The 14595-nt window shown below is 51.2% G+C and overlaps 1 protein-coding gene across 1 annotated transcript in view; it reads right to left on the bottom strand.

The window, feature by feature from the left end:
* PAPPA2 (pappalysin 2) overlaps positions 1-14595 on the bottom strand; it is a 90259-nt gene that overhangs the window by 10399 nt on the left and 65265 nt on the right. The window contains exons 17-20 of the mRNA XM_074152677.1: positions 10640-10808; positions 9769-9901; positions 8552-8661; positions 5766-5837 (exon numbers count right to left, since the gene is read on the bottom strand). Coding sequence (XP_074008778.1) covers positions 5766-5837; positions 8552-8661; positions 9769-9901; positions 10640-10808 — 484 coding nt within the window. The remainder of the gene's footprint in view (positions 1-5765; positions 5838-8551; positions 8662-9768; positions 9902-10639; positions 10809-14595) is intronic.

The following is a 14595-nucleotide window of genomic DNA, read 5'->3' as shown; positions in this document are numbered from 1 at the left end:
GAAAACAAGCCCTGAAAACCACAAGGGCCTCCTGACCCACTTGTATCTGGTTTCTGCCAAGTTCTTGTTACAGATCTTAAACAGAAAGAAAAACAACGTATGAGGGATGAAGGAGCTGAAGAGGAATGAACATTCGTGGTGGAAGAGGAGTTGGCTGAGCTGTGCTTGGGGATGTTTGTTTATTATCAGAAGCGACTCATTGATTTTTATTTCAGCGGGTGCTCTCAGTGGCTTCCTGCTCCCTCTGTCTGTGTCACTGGCTGCGTGACTGTGACCACTGGGAAAGGGGAAAGTGGGACATGGACAGGGATGTAGGGGTGGCACCTGAGCTGAAGAGGGCAGAGAAGCAGCCATAGGTTGAGGCAACCCAAGTGCAGGCCAGCCTCCACAGCTATCTGTTGGGGGAGCTGAGGCTGTTTCCACCTCTTTGGTGAAAGGTTGGATTCTGTGGTCCTACCAACGCCAAAAGGCTCCTGTCTTTTGGGGCTCTCTAAGCCTGTCCCTGCAGGCCTGTCCTTGCACCATGCTGGTGTGTGATCATTTTTCTTCCCTCCATTTGCTTTATGTCTTAAGAAAATGAGGTTTCTACAATCGTGCTCCACATATGCGCAGAGATCTTGTCCCAGATTAGGAAAAGTATGCCTCAATGGAGATTTTTGGAAGAGGAATAAATTTATTCAGTCTTGTCCCCTGAAAGGCTTTATCCCACGCTAAGCAACCCATGCTGCTCATGCCAAGAGCAGCATGAAAATGTACCCAGCAGGTATGTATAGAGCTCCTCATCTTGCCTTCCACCTCTCCGGCAGATACTAGAAAGAAACTCTTTACTGTGAGGGTGGTGAGACACTGGTCTAGTGGGAGGTGTCCCTGCCCATGGCAGGGCGGTTAGAACTCGATGATCTTTAAGGTCCCTTCCAACTCTAACCATTCTATGATTCTATGATAATGATGATGTGAGCATCACAAGGGGGTGACTTTAAATTCTGGCCATGCTGAGATACCTAGTTGCTCTCGTTGGAGAGAGTCTCCTTGGAGAAGCTGTGTGCCTATAGTCTTCATTTTCTTTAAGTCCCAGGAGAGCAGAAGAGAATCTCTTTCCCAGAGCGGAACATCCCACCAGCATAATGTTTCTGCCTGGTTTCTTACAAAGCAGAGCTTTGCCATGGTACAAATTCAGAGCTCCCAGGTCTGGGAGGAGGGACAATCAGGGGCCTTAGACCCATTAATGGTGAGGAGCAGAGCCGGCTGCTTGCAGCTGGACTCTGGTTGCAGTGTTTTCCCCAGGGAGCGAGTTGCACCCTGTCTCCCATCACAGCAGGATCCAGATTTTAGACGAGACCTCCCATCGTCCCTATTGCATATGCCTTCAAAGGAGTTAAATCTGGCTGATAAACTCTGGACACAAGCCACAGACGTGCCGAGCGAGGGTTTTGTGCATGCTGGTGGGAAGAGCCAAGGATCCATCAGGGTCCTTGACTACCTGTTGGATCAAGAGGCTGGAGAACAACTTGCAACCACAAACACACTTCAATCCCTATCTCATCATTTCCATTGTAATACCTCAGGAAAACCACAAAACAGGGAACAGATTAGTGTTTTACGATCGTGATAACATGACCAGCAGCACACGCAAGGGCAGCAAGACCTTGTCCTCATGTGGGGAAGACCTGAGAAATTCCCAGCAGCTCACGCTCACGACAGCTTTCTGGTATGGCCCATCTTCACCCAGGGCATGAAGCAAAGACCTCAAGGCAAAGTTTCTGCTTGTTCCCCCAGAATGCAGGCGGGGCTGCTCAGAGCAAAGCACAGCAAAGCCAGCCACAACCAGAGAAAGGCACCGAGTCACATCAGGAAGGAATTGCTACCCTACGAGGCAGATCGTAGCTGGAGTAGCACTTGTCCAACTCCTACCATACCAGTTTGAAGCTCTGCCTACTGGTGGTCTGGCCAAAGCATGCTGCCTTAAATCCCTTGCAATTAACCCTTTTCTACCTGCATGCAATGGTGAAACAGGGCTGGAGGCGGGGGCAAGGTCAGCATGTTGCACAACTGTGGAAGATAGAGGGGTGCAGAGCTGGTTATTTGCGCAGACTAGGAGGTGCTCTATAGCAGCCAGTGTTGCCTACACTCATGCACGGACTGTTTTGGACCATGGTAGGAATAGTCCAAGGAAGCAGCCTGGCTCACTGTACATGATGTCTTCTCCTCTGAAGCCAACAGCCTCACTTGCTTTTGGGCACAGGAGGAGGATAGCTGAGAGCTGGTCGCCTTGGGACAAACCTGCCCCAGATGCTGCAAACACGTCCCTCCTAGAAGCTGAGCACACCACCAGGACCGCAAGCATCTCCTCCCAAACCACAGCCGGGAGGAGGGGTTTCTCTCCTACACTACTCCCCTCTCCACCCAGCCCCAAGCTCCCCCGTCTCCCCTCCCTCCACCGGCGCTGCCATCTGTTTTTCTACTGATGGCAGAGGATGAGATGTTCCGCTGGCCCTTGAGAGACGAAGCACGCTCAGTGCTAACTCGTATTCCTGACGGGCTCCTGGAAGGGTTTGCATCCCTCCCTCCCTCGCCCACTGAACTACGTGCCTCCACGCTCCGAGGATGGGGAACTTGGCAAGGCGCAGCAAGAGACCGGGAGGCAGATGGACAATCAGATTAATGGAAAGGGAAGGGAGGTGGAGAGAGGAGTGAGAAGGATGAGCAGGCAGGCTGATCCGCTGCCAGCACACGATAAAGATGAGCGAGAATTGCTCTAACGCCATTGTGCGACGACCTAACTTTCCAATGTGAGGCAGGGCTCCAGCTGAGGCTGCAGAGGTTGAGGCTTGGCTACTGCTGCCATGCCCCAGCCTGAAGTGACTCCACCGATGGTTCGAGCAGCCAGGTGTCCTGGATTTCTCTTACATAGGGTTGTTTCCCTCACTGAGGCATCCAGATGAGAAAGCTTCCTCATCCAACACGCGCTCGGTAGTCAATGGAGAGACTACAGCATCTCTGAGGGGTGACTCAGACCCGAGGTGACCTGAACAGTCCTCTGGAACAGCATTTCACTGCCCAGTGGAGAGCAGAGGCTGGGCTCCTAAAGGGAGTGCCTCCAGTGAGGGATCACTGTGAGATGAGGAGGAACCTAGGACTAAGATATCCACAGACATGGCAAGTCAAGCTGAACCACCTCAGACCCAGCAGGGGCTGTGTTCTGCAGGGGCAGAGGAATAGGAATGAAGGTGGAAGCCAGCACAGGATGAGGTGGAAACAACATTCAGGGCATTTTCTGTGGTCAGATGAGGGGACTGGTAACATCTCCCTTCTTCCCAGTGCTGAGCAATGCTTTGAATGAGACGCTTTTGGTAAGAGTTATACTTTATGGCAAGACAATGACTACTATAAAACACATGTGAAAAAGTGTTATCTAGGCAGACTTGGCGTATCAGTCCAACCTTAACAATGTGCAGCATCGTAGAAGAAAACACGATGAAAATAATAATCAAAGACACATATGTGAAAAGTGAGGAGGAGGAGGAGAACAGGGAGGAGGCGGCTGTGAGCTGTATCAAAAAGGAGAGCATCAGGGTGAAAGAAACTATCTGAGGATGAATCTTCATTAGTATTACAGTGAGTGTCTGTGACCTTAAAAATAGGTCTGCACTGACAAAGCTGCTAACGAGGAAGAAGGCATTGTTCCACAGAGGAGGATCAGGATATCTGACAAATAGTTAGATGACCCGAAGCACTAGAGAGAGAAACAGGATGACATTCACTTGTATAAAATTGAAGGGCAAAGCTCTTGTACTGATGGTAAAACATCTGCTGTTAGCTTGGAGCTCAGCAGTTGGAAACAAAGGAGATAGAGAAAGATCTGGGTGTACTTGCTGACCTCAGGATATCTCTGAGCTGCCAGACAGATGCAACTGCAGATATAACAGATATAGTCCTGGGTCCTATCAAAAGAGACATTTTCGGCACAAGGAAACTTTGTGCAGGGCTTTGGTGAGAAGTCAGCGGGAAGAGTATGTACTGCTCAGTTGCTTCTGATGAAAGATTAATTGAAAGCAGAAAAGGCATTTAAAAGTCTACAACGGTGATTAAGAGCATGGACTCTCCATCTTCTGGTAGGACACTGCAAGTTTTTGGCTTGCTTAACCTACTGTATGCTAAGACTGCTGTCTAGGATTGCTTTCTAAGAGTAAAGGGGGATGACAAGCATCCAGGAACAGAAAGCGGTCATGTTGGCCATGAGCATGTTTGGTTAGCCAATGACAAGACAGTGACTGTTACTGGGAGATGCTGGGACTTCAGGTAGTTGGTCCCTGTCTCTCTCTCACACACACACATGCACACACACAAATAAGCTGGCATTTTTCATCATCCCCTACAGGATCTCTTGCCGAAGACACAGACCCAAGGGGAGGTGCAGGAACCATACAGGAGGAAAGGCTGTGGTCAGTCTGGTGTACCTGAGCCTAAAGGAGCATCCTCATACCTGTGTCGGCTTTCTCTAAACGTGAGCTTCACAGGAAGTGAAGGAGGAGCACCTCATACCCCATTTACTTCTTTTTTTGGAAGGTTCAACTCCTAAGGAGCACAAGGACTGGTTCTCCCTTGCTAGCAGGAGAACCACAGATAGGATCATCATAACCATCTGGACTGCTCTTCCACATAAGCGCATCCTACTTCAAATATATTGCCCCAGAGCTGAGCTAAAAGACATGGTTTAGAAAGACCTGAAGCTCTCAAAATACTGGAGGATCAGTACTCAACCATCAAACACCTCTCTAGCACACAGCACCTCATTCACCTTGCTTGCAGCCCATGCCTTGCAGTAGAGACACACAACACAACCATCAAGTTTGGGAAATAACTGCTGCACCTTCTGTTGACCATAACATTTCCTTCCTGGGGACGTGCCCCCTGCAACATTGCCCTTTCTCCCACACTTCAGCTGACAAAGAGCTGAGCTAGGCAGAATCGATAAGCAAAAGCGATCATTTGCATTGAAATGAGAATATAAAAAAAAAAAAAAAGGAAATCAGCAAAACCCAAAGCTATTTTTGGTGTACAAATTTCATTTACATTTTCCTTTTGGTAAAAATCCCAAATTTTCAGCATACAACATTCCAAAATACCCCACCACTTTTTCCTTTCATCTTCAATCATAATAACAACTATTGCTTGACAAAGACTGCCTATTTTTAATTTCCTTTGCAAACTGACTCCAGGCTGACTATGATTTTCTCCTGCCTGGTCCTTATTCAAGGCAAAATGAGCAGCAAACTTATTTCTGCAAGGAATTCTTTGTCTGCAGATTCTTCAGGAGCGGTTTGTTTTGCATGTACGAGGCTGGAAATCCTAGTTGTTTTGGTTGGACATGTGAGTCACACAGGGCTTTTCTGGATCCACGTTACTCTAGAACTGCGGTTCTGGTTAAGGAAATATTCAGGCTTGGAGTCAGCACAGGCTTTTTGGGGATACCCCTTGCCAGTGAAATCCTTCTGCTAGAACATTCTTCCTGGGCTGGCCAAGAAGAAGCAGGCAAGGAAGGAAATGGGTTATTCTGCAGCTCTCTTTCCCCAGCATCACCCTGGCTGTGGGGAACCATACCCAAAGATGCTTGCTCTGGTGTCTCCGCTGAGCCAGCAAGCCTTGGCCCAGCTCAAAGCAAACATAAAGTCAAAGCCATCCAGCTTTGTGCTGGAGTGATTCTTCATTGCCAGAAGCTCTCCTGCAAAGAGCAGGCGGCTCGTGCTGAGGACAGAGGGGCTTACCTCGCATGACTGGATGCAGTGAATGACAGAGGGGTCTGGGTACCACCGCAGCCTGCCCGTGCACACAATATGCTGAGGAGGAAAGGAGAAGAGAGCTGTTAGGCAAGGCAGCAGAGGGAGGGCAACAGCCACCAACACTCTCTGAAGGTACAGGGTCTTCCACAACACTGCATTGCTCATCACGGTGCAGAACAGCAGTGGCACCCTCAAGACCCTCCCTGCACCTCTACCCAGAGGGAAACCCTTTGAAGCCCATCAAACCCAAGGCAGCTGCATCTGGTTCACCCACAAACCAGGGTACATCGTTCAAGGCAGAGGCTAGATAGACATGCATGTGTGTATACGTAGATGTATATGGATGCACAACCGAGAGAGGACAAAAGGAGATGGCAGGGACCACCAAAGAAGTGGGTTTGGCTGGCAGTGCCACCTCACAGTGGCTGACTCGGCCACAAGCTGCTGCTGGGAGGAAACCACCCTGGGGCCACAACAGGCTAAGTCTGCCACCACTTCTCTGCATGATGCTGGATTCACCAGCTCCTCACTTGTATGGGATAGGGAGCTCAGCCTGTCACCACTCAATGCCTGCGTTAATTTGCTCATTGACCTCCGTTCAGGCTCTGAGAACTGTGTCCCGGGAGGACTCACCTCCCCAGACCTGGCCTAAAGCAGATACACCAGACTCACGTTCATTCGTGGGGCTGAGGTTATCAGTGGTATTTACGAGGCTCAAACTCAGCTGTTACAGCCAACTGGACACAAGAGCGAGATGTGAAGGGCTCAGTTTCACCGTGCTGGAACATGTTGTCCCACTCATTCAGCGGGGGTTTGTGGGGAGCACTCATGATTACACGGAGGGAAGAAAAGCCCCACCGCACATGCAATTTCCTCCTTGTAAAGCTCAGGCAGACTTTGAAATCCGAGGCCCCATAAAATGATGGCTGGACTGTGAAAGTGTCCTAGGATGCCCTTCACAGCAGTGGAGTCGCACAAAGGGGCACGTATGTTTTCTCCTAGCCTCCCATTCGAAATGTGTAGCAGCAGGCTGACCGACTCCAGCATTCCCGGGTGGCATGGCAGCTGGGGATGGGGCAGCTCTGCCCGTGCAGACCTGCTGCAGGTGCTTCTACTGCATGTTCAGTCAAGACCATTATGGGGTTGGGACAGTATGAGGTCCTGGCCATCCTCAGCCAGTGCAAGGAAGGCAGACCCAGAGGGTGCTGCCGTCAGATGGGGCAGAGGCTGGGGATACTGGCTGAGCTAGCCAATTCCTGCTCAGCCCAGAGGATGTTTGCATCCGAACCCTACTGGGATGTTTCATACGTGGTTGTTGAACAACTTGAATGGCATTTTAGCATATTCATATTAGTATACTCATATTCCAGGCTTGGAAATAAAGGACAAACGTGCAACCAGAGCTGAAAGTAAAACAGGGCCATGCCATCCCCGAGTGGCCTCTGCAGCTCCCTGTGTGGTTCACCCCATCCTCTCCATCAGCTCACAAACATGGAAACTCCTGGGAATGGAAAGCTGTTGGAGGCTTGGAGGAGCAAAGTAGGGAGCAGAGGAAGGAGCCGGGGCAGAGAGGAAAACAAGACAGTCCAGGGAGAGAGGTCCTGGCAAGGGGGAGAGCCACTTCTTAAAATAACGCCTTCCCTCCCTCCTCCTCCTCCTCTCTGCAAAATGCCTCCCTTGCACAAGAGCCCACAGTGGTGGTGAAAGGGAAGCTGAACGCCACTGCCTCAACGGGCCAAGCCATTCGATCCCTCAAAGGCAAGGACTCCTTCCAAGGCTCGTGCTTAACCATCCCACACACCCCGGGCGTCCTCACCCCCCCGGCAGTGATCTGTCGTGGGTCTGATTCAAGGCGACGTACAGTAGTATCCACAGGCACGATGCTGGGCCTCCTGCGGGTTCCCAGGAGGAAGGGAAAGCATTTGGATGGGAGCACTGGCTCCTGGGAAGATTGTTTGCTTTTCTTTGTTCCATCTCCTTCCTTATGCATCTCGTTTTTATTTTAAGAAATATTACCCAGGCAGAGATGCTTTTTGGGAAAGTCGTGCCGTGAGGATCCAAACTATTTGAGCTATTTGAGCTGTTTTGCCTACAAAATGAGTAAGAGATGGGGAGGGAAAGGCTCCCCCGTTCCAGCAGCAGAGGCAACTGGCCGGCCAGTGGGTCCTGGCAGCTGGAGACACCTTTCAGCTGACAGTACCCTGCTTCCTCCCTGGCAGGGAGATGCCTGCCTGGGGTTGCATCTCTGCTGCCAGGTAGTCAGGGACCCAGACTCATGCTGTGCCAGGGGTGCTTTTGCTCTCCCAGAACACTGGCTGACAATAACAGTAGCTTAGCAGGTTTAGGCATGCAGCACATCCTGAAAAATCAGCGGGATTCCTCCACTTAACTTCATTCATTGTGGTATCTTGCAAGTCCTTGAAAGCTGGCTTGGGAGCTGATAGCTTATGCTGAACTTTGGTACGGGAGGGCAGGAGGCTCTGCAGTAGCGTCCACAGGGGAGGGAAGAGGAGGAAGAAGTGGTAGGAGAGAGGAGGACCTTGGCACTGGAAGCTGGTTATGGGGAACAGCAGACACCTCCAGAGCATGCAGCCTGGGCAGCTCCTTGGAGAGGGTCAGCCAGCCCCAAGCTCACTTATGCTGCTTGTCTTTCTGAGTCTTACCTTCTTCACCCAAGGCAAAGAGATTTTGGTTTTTAAAAAAAAAAGAAGAAACAGATAGAGAGGAGGGGGGCTCCCCTCTATGCTGCCAGCAACCCCCCTGGTGTTTACCTGGACTCTGGTGGGCTGCAGACGGTGATCCATAGTCTCAGCAGTTACGTTTTCGGGCAGTATGACAGGGTCGCTGGGAGGTATGATACAGGAAGGTACGCACACAGCACCTGCCGGAGGAGAGAGAGCCTTGAGGACTTCAGTGAGGCAATGGTGTTTTACAGGAGGGCACCAGACCCAAGCATGTGGGCTCCTCACCGAGGGTAGAGGTGGACATAGAGAAGACCCTTTTCCTCCCAACCTGGGATGACAACTCCTTCCCAAAATCCTTAATTATGCAACATCCTGTAGGAATGGTGGCCAATTCTTTTGTCCCAGGTAAGAGGAAAATTGAACATGCCTTAAGAGGCATCAAGCCAGCCCTGATGGCAGGACATGGGATCCAGCATGTAAATAAGTCTGATCTAGATGTCATGGAATGTTTGTTGACATGTTAGAAAGCATCTTTCATAGTTTTTCTACCATGCTGAATTCCCACTGCCTTCCTACCACCTAGGAAGAAAAAAAGTTGCAAAAAACACCTTGGAAATCCCAGCCCTAGCCCCAGACTCACATCAGGTTTGTCCAAATCTTAACCTTAGCAGGCCCTGCACTTAGACTTTCCTTGGCCTATTTTGATCAGACCTGGATGTCTGGTGTGTTTGCTTCAGTGATACGGGCTTCGCTCAAGCATCCTGTCCAGCGCCAGACAAGATGCAATGACTGTCACTGAGCATTGCAGCTTTTCCTGAAAGCACAAAGTGACCAAGTCCTGGAGAAAGAAATGGATGATGTGGTCCCTCATCTGGTGAAAGTGCCCTGTTACACACTATTGTCGCTGTGGCTTTTGTCTAGGACTTGCCACGTTGACCCTGCAAATATCAGCAGTAGTAACAAGTGGAGAGACCTCAGGGGAATCAGAGGGCTGGAGATTAGGAAAATTACTGCAAAGGGCTGGGTTTGCCCTATAGACAAGTCCCCGCTCCTTCTGAAAAGAGAGATGCTTACACTGGAGTCAGCTTTAGCTTTGAGTCTCACCCATGAGTACAACCAGGGCACGGTCAAGACTAATGCTGTCCCTGGCTCTATGTTTAGAAAGAGAATGGAAGAGAAAACGGGAGTTTCTTCATAGATTTAGTGGGGATTAGTACAAGAAGAGTCATCATGACCTTCAGCTTTCTGGGAGAGCTGAGTCAACGTAAGGTTTGGTTTTCTGTTTAGGGTTCATCTGCCCTCACCTATGCCATGTCCCTGCTCGCACTTGTACTCCAATAAATTCAGCTCCGGGGGTGGCGGGCAGGTGCCCCGTAAGCTCTCGCACAGTTTGAACTCCTCTGTCCATAAACCCTCCTTGGTGCAGATGATGGGAACCTGCAAAGCAGAGGGAGAGCAGCCAGCGTTACTACCGGCAGTGGCATGGCTCACACTGCCTGGCCACTGCCCGGCTCTGGGTGGATCAAAATGCAGGGAGCCCCCTCCTGCCAGTGAAGTCCAGAGGGAAGTTTTCCAAGGCAGCTGGGTGGCAGCCACCTCGTCCAGCCTATGTGTGCTTTGCACTACTGACCAGAAAGCAAATTGTTTTCCAGCTGCTGCTGGACCCCACCAGAAGGAATCAATTGAACTTCTTTTGACAAGACCCTTCCAGCAGGTTGGATGTGAAACCTGGGAGGAAGAGCCTGGCAGAAGCCTCCATCCCCAGGCAAGCCTCTTGGTTAGCAAGCCTGCTGCAGCAAGGTTGCCCGTCATCGCAGGTGAATACATTCACAGCAGCTTCCAAAACCCTCTGGAAATCCTCTGCTTTTGCTTTCCAACCCTTTCCACTCAAGACAAGCAGGATTACTTAGGACCACTGCTTTTTGAAAGGGTCACCAGGGAGCAGGAGAGTATTCCCAGGCAGTGGTGCACTCTGTGCCATGAGTGGTATCCAGCAAGAAAAGCTTTGGGTTTGCAGGGCACCTGCTGTTTGGTAGTACATGGGTATTTGGCCCTGGGGATGGCCAAGCTGCCACAGGGCCCCTCTGCACAGTGGGGCACAGGGAACCTTGCTGTTTTCAGGGACAATGAATCACAACACTTGGCCAATCTCCACCTCTCCTCCAAGTCACTCACCTGTTGTCCCTGTGGCTCACAGTTGAGGACGCACTGGCTGTCCAGCTCAAAGCCCTGGGTGCAGTTGTACATGCCCTCAAAGACAGGAGGGGGTGGCTCACACACCACAGGGATGCAGTGGCCCTCTTCCCACTGCCCAGTCTCCAGGCACTGGACCTTCAGGAACTTCCTGGGGAAACACAGATGCCAGACTGGGCTGCAGCACCCCAAACAAACCCCACCTTGGTTGTATCAAGCATCCTATAGAAGCAGGAGCAGTCTAGCTCTCCTGAAGCACAACCAAGCCCCTGTGTGCGGCTCTCCCATGCCATCCCACCCCTCACCACGGGCAGGCACTCCTGAAGGGACAGCCCATGCTCAACCCAAGACCTTTTCTTCCTCTCACTTGGGGGATCGCAATGATTTAGGGGCACTGGATGCTTTTGCCTTGCACTCACCACCTCATTGCTCCCGACCTCTCGTGATCCCCCTAAATCATGCCCCTCTGCCCCACAGCCCCCGCGGGTCCTGGGCTGCTTTGTCCCACCGCCAGTAGCTACATACTTTGCTGGATGGAGTGAGCCTCCACCAGTAAATCCTGCTGGCCTGCACCCAACTACTCCTGAGCCTCCTCTTTGTACTCTAGCCAGATCTGTCAATCCTGCTCTCGCCGAGGGGCTGTCGTACCGCAGCAGACCAATACCATCCTGTGCTGCTAAAACAGCACAGTCGCAGACTACTTTGCCAAAAAAATGATGAAAAAAAGAAAGGAAGAAAAAGTCCAGGAGCAGAGCCCACCCGCTTTTCAGTCTCCTGCCCTTTGCAGCGACAGAGAGACACCGCACCTTTTACGTAGAGGCATCAAAACCCCACAAGGCATCGGGCTGGCTGGGGACTGCTCTCCCAGAAGAAGATATGTCACCGCGACCTCAGACTTTGACACATCGGTTTTGACAGTGCTGATGAGCCTTACCTGAGCCAGTGCTGATTGCTCCATCCTTACTGAGACTTTTTTCCCCCCACCTCCTGTCCTTCTTTACTAGACAGCCTGCTCCAGCTGCTTGCCCCTGCCCTCTCCCACCACCGGTGCCAGCAGGCAGGGCTTCAGGCACTGCATTATGGAGTTTATAGCATGCCACAGGTATGTGGAGGGGAGGTTAACTAGGTTTGAGAAACCCCTGGGGGAAGGCACTAAATTGCCCCTTGTTCTGAGCAGCAGCAGACATTGCATAGGGCCACCTGGCTGCCCTCCAACACACAGTGCAGGGTCATGCAGCCTGGAGAGGCAAGGGGACCCTATCTGCACCCCACTGCCAGACCTGGGGCAAGAGCTAGTGGCCGTTCCCATTATATTTCTGCTGGGAACTCCTGGATGAGAAATTTGAGAGGTTTTTGAAACATCCTCATCTTTTAAAATATTTGCAACTCTTGGAGATTCCCGTTCTCCCTTCAGAAATGAAGGAACTGTTTTTCCTAAAGACTGTATAAGTGGAATAGTGGGTTCCTGCTGTGGTGAACTCAGAGTACAGCAGGTAATCTGGAGGCAGGCAGGGAAGTGGATGGAACTGGATGTGACAGGTGCCCCAGCACAGAGCTCTGCACAGATCTTCCCACCAGACGACAGTGGGAGTGTGGGTGGCCACAGTGTGAGCACCTGAGCAGCAAGTGATGCTGCAAAATCATCTGAAGAGCAGTAGCCTTGAATTGACTGAAGAGAACTGCGACTACATACTATTTTGCAAGGGTGTTGAGGAGGAGCAACTCTGGATCCCATTGTGAGCTTCTGTGGTTTTAGCCCACCCCTAATTTAACTGTTTTGGTTGCTCACCCTTTCCACTGGGATGATGGTCACTGCCTTTTGAAGATGTCCCTATCAGACCCTGCCTCCTCCCACATCTGTTTGATCACTCTGCCCACATTTAAAGGCAAGGGAAGGTGCATGCCGGGAGATACTGATCCATGTGGGATGTCCAGGTCCTCAGGCAGCATTTTCCCCTTCTTGAATTGCCTGGCATGCAGGCTGTGATCCAGCTGTACGACTTGAAAGGGGTAAATCACTGGGGGTTAAGCTGGTGGCATTACAGCAACAGGAGCAAACTGGTGGTGCAAAGCCTCACTGCAAAAGCAATGCCTCAGGCACTGAGAAAATTCCTTTACAGACCAGGAGCACCCCAGCTACATGCTACTTCTCACTCCCCTGCTGGCCACTGGCTTATAACCGATGCAGCCACTGCACCTCCCTGTTGCTCCCCCGAATCATAGCAGAGGCCCTTTGCCCAGGAGCTGCGGGAAGACTTTGGGAGAGGGGCTGAGCATGGAGAGGACACGCCACAGGAGCTGCAGTTTGCACAGGTGCACACCGTGGTTCAGATCCCCATCATCTTCCCCAGGCCTCCTTGTCTTGATGTGGTGCTGTAGTGACCCCAGTGCGGGGTCAGCGGGGTGCACAGTCTCTCCCATCTCTCCCCAGACCTGCACCCCCCCTAGACCTGGGGGAAGAAACCACCTCTCTCTGGAGGCTCACCCCATCGCCAACATCTGTGCTGGAGAACTTCAAACAGGGCTAGCCTGGGCTGACCCCATGGTAGAAGGTGGCATGTGGACCACTGCTGCACGTATGAAGTGAGCAGTTTATATTAAGGCAAGGAGAAAGGAAGGGAGAGGTTTTTTTTAAAAAAAACCATATGTCTATATATGAAAAAACACAACCTCATAGCAGCTTGAAATTTCCAGACCCCGCTCCCTGACTTCTTCTGATCTGGGTTAGCGGCATTTCTCGAGGATTAACAAGGAAGCCAGGAAAATCAGAGTCAAAGCTTCCCCCTCCAACCGGGCAAGCGGATGCCTAACGGGTAGAGGAGGCAGGGGAGACTTCTGAGGCCAGTGAGGGCTGCTTCTGACATGAAGGCATGAGCATTAACCCAGCTCCAGGAGCTGAGCACGCAGGAGCCTGGCCAGGATCCAGCTGTGTACTGGGGTGGCCAGCTTGAGGGAACTGGGTTTGCTGCACAGGAACTGTGATAAATGAGCCTAAAGCCTCATCTCCCATCCAGGAGACTGACAGCTTCAAAAAGAATAGGGAGGGGAAAGCAAGGAGATTTGCCAGTAAATTGAAAGAAAGCAACATCAGCTTTGTAGGACCTCCGCTGCTGCACTCCAAACAGCCTGGGCAACCTGGGCTGTAAATCTTCATCAGAGACCTTAGGGGTGGAAGTGACACAGGAGTCCAGTTGACAGCCTGTGTTTTCTTTACCTGGCTGCTTGGCTCCCTCAGCTGCACGTGTGTTTGCCTTTTATCTGGAAGGGGCCAGATGTGGGCAGAAGCAGTGAGACCCCCATGCCTTTGCACCCACCACAAATATACAGTGGCCCGGTGCCCTGCTAAACTCTGATGCTCCTGGGTTAGACTGTCCTGCTTTGCCACTGCAACATTTCTGATTTGTTTCCAGCCCCCAGTCTGCTAACTCCTTCCAGCCTGTTTTCTCCTCCACATTCTCCTACCTCCTTTCCCTCTTTCATAGTCTCCATAGTCTTTCAGCAGGAAGAAGTGGCAAAGGGGCTGACATCTCCATGGAAGTTCATCAGGGGGCTTGGCTGTCTCATAGCTCCCATGATCTCTGGTCAAAATGCAGGTATGAGACTTTCAAAGTTGCCTGAAAAGACCTGGATGCCTGGTTCATCTTCACTACATTCCCTTGAGCTAGCAGAAGGGGCTCAACCCCTCACAAAAGTAGCTTTGAGATCTCAAGATCTCTTCTCTCCAAGGAATCATCCCGCATTGGGTAAGTGAAATAACTGTTCTGCAGGGTCTGACCTGTTTGGTCCCCAAACCGAGAGCATGCACCCGGCATCACAGTGCTCCTCTAAAGGATGTCCTAGATATTCCTGTTGGAAAGTTGCTTAAGATAGCACTTTGTGGTGGAAGCAACAGCAGGGACCACTGCAGAGGTGATGCCCATTTTCCCTGAAGTAGCCAA

This window comes from Numenius arquata, chromosome 8, assembly GCF_964106895.1.
Source record: "Numenius arquata chromosome 8, bNumArq3.hap1.1, whole genome shotgun sequence".
Classification (NCBI taxonomy): domain Eukaryota; kingdom Metazoa; phylum Chordata; class Aves; order Charadriiformes; family Scolopacidae; genus Numenius; species Numenius arquata.
Note: the sequence above shows the minus strand (reverse complement) of the source record. Positions and strands in the feature narration are given on the sequence as shown.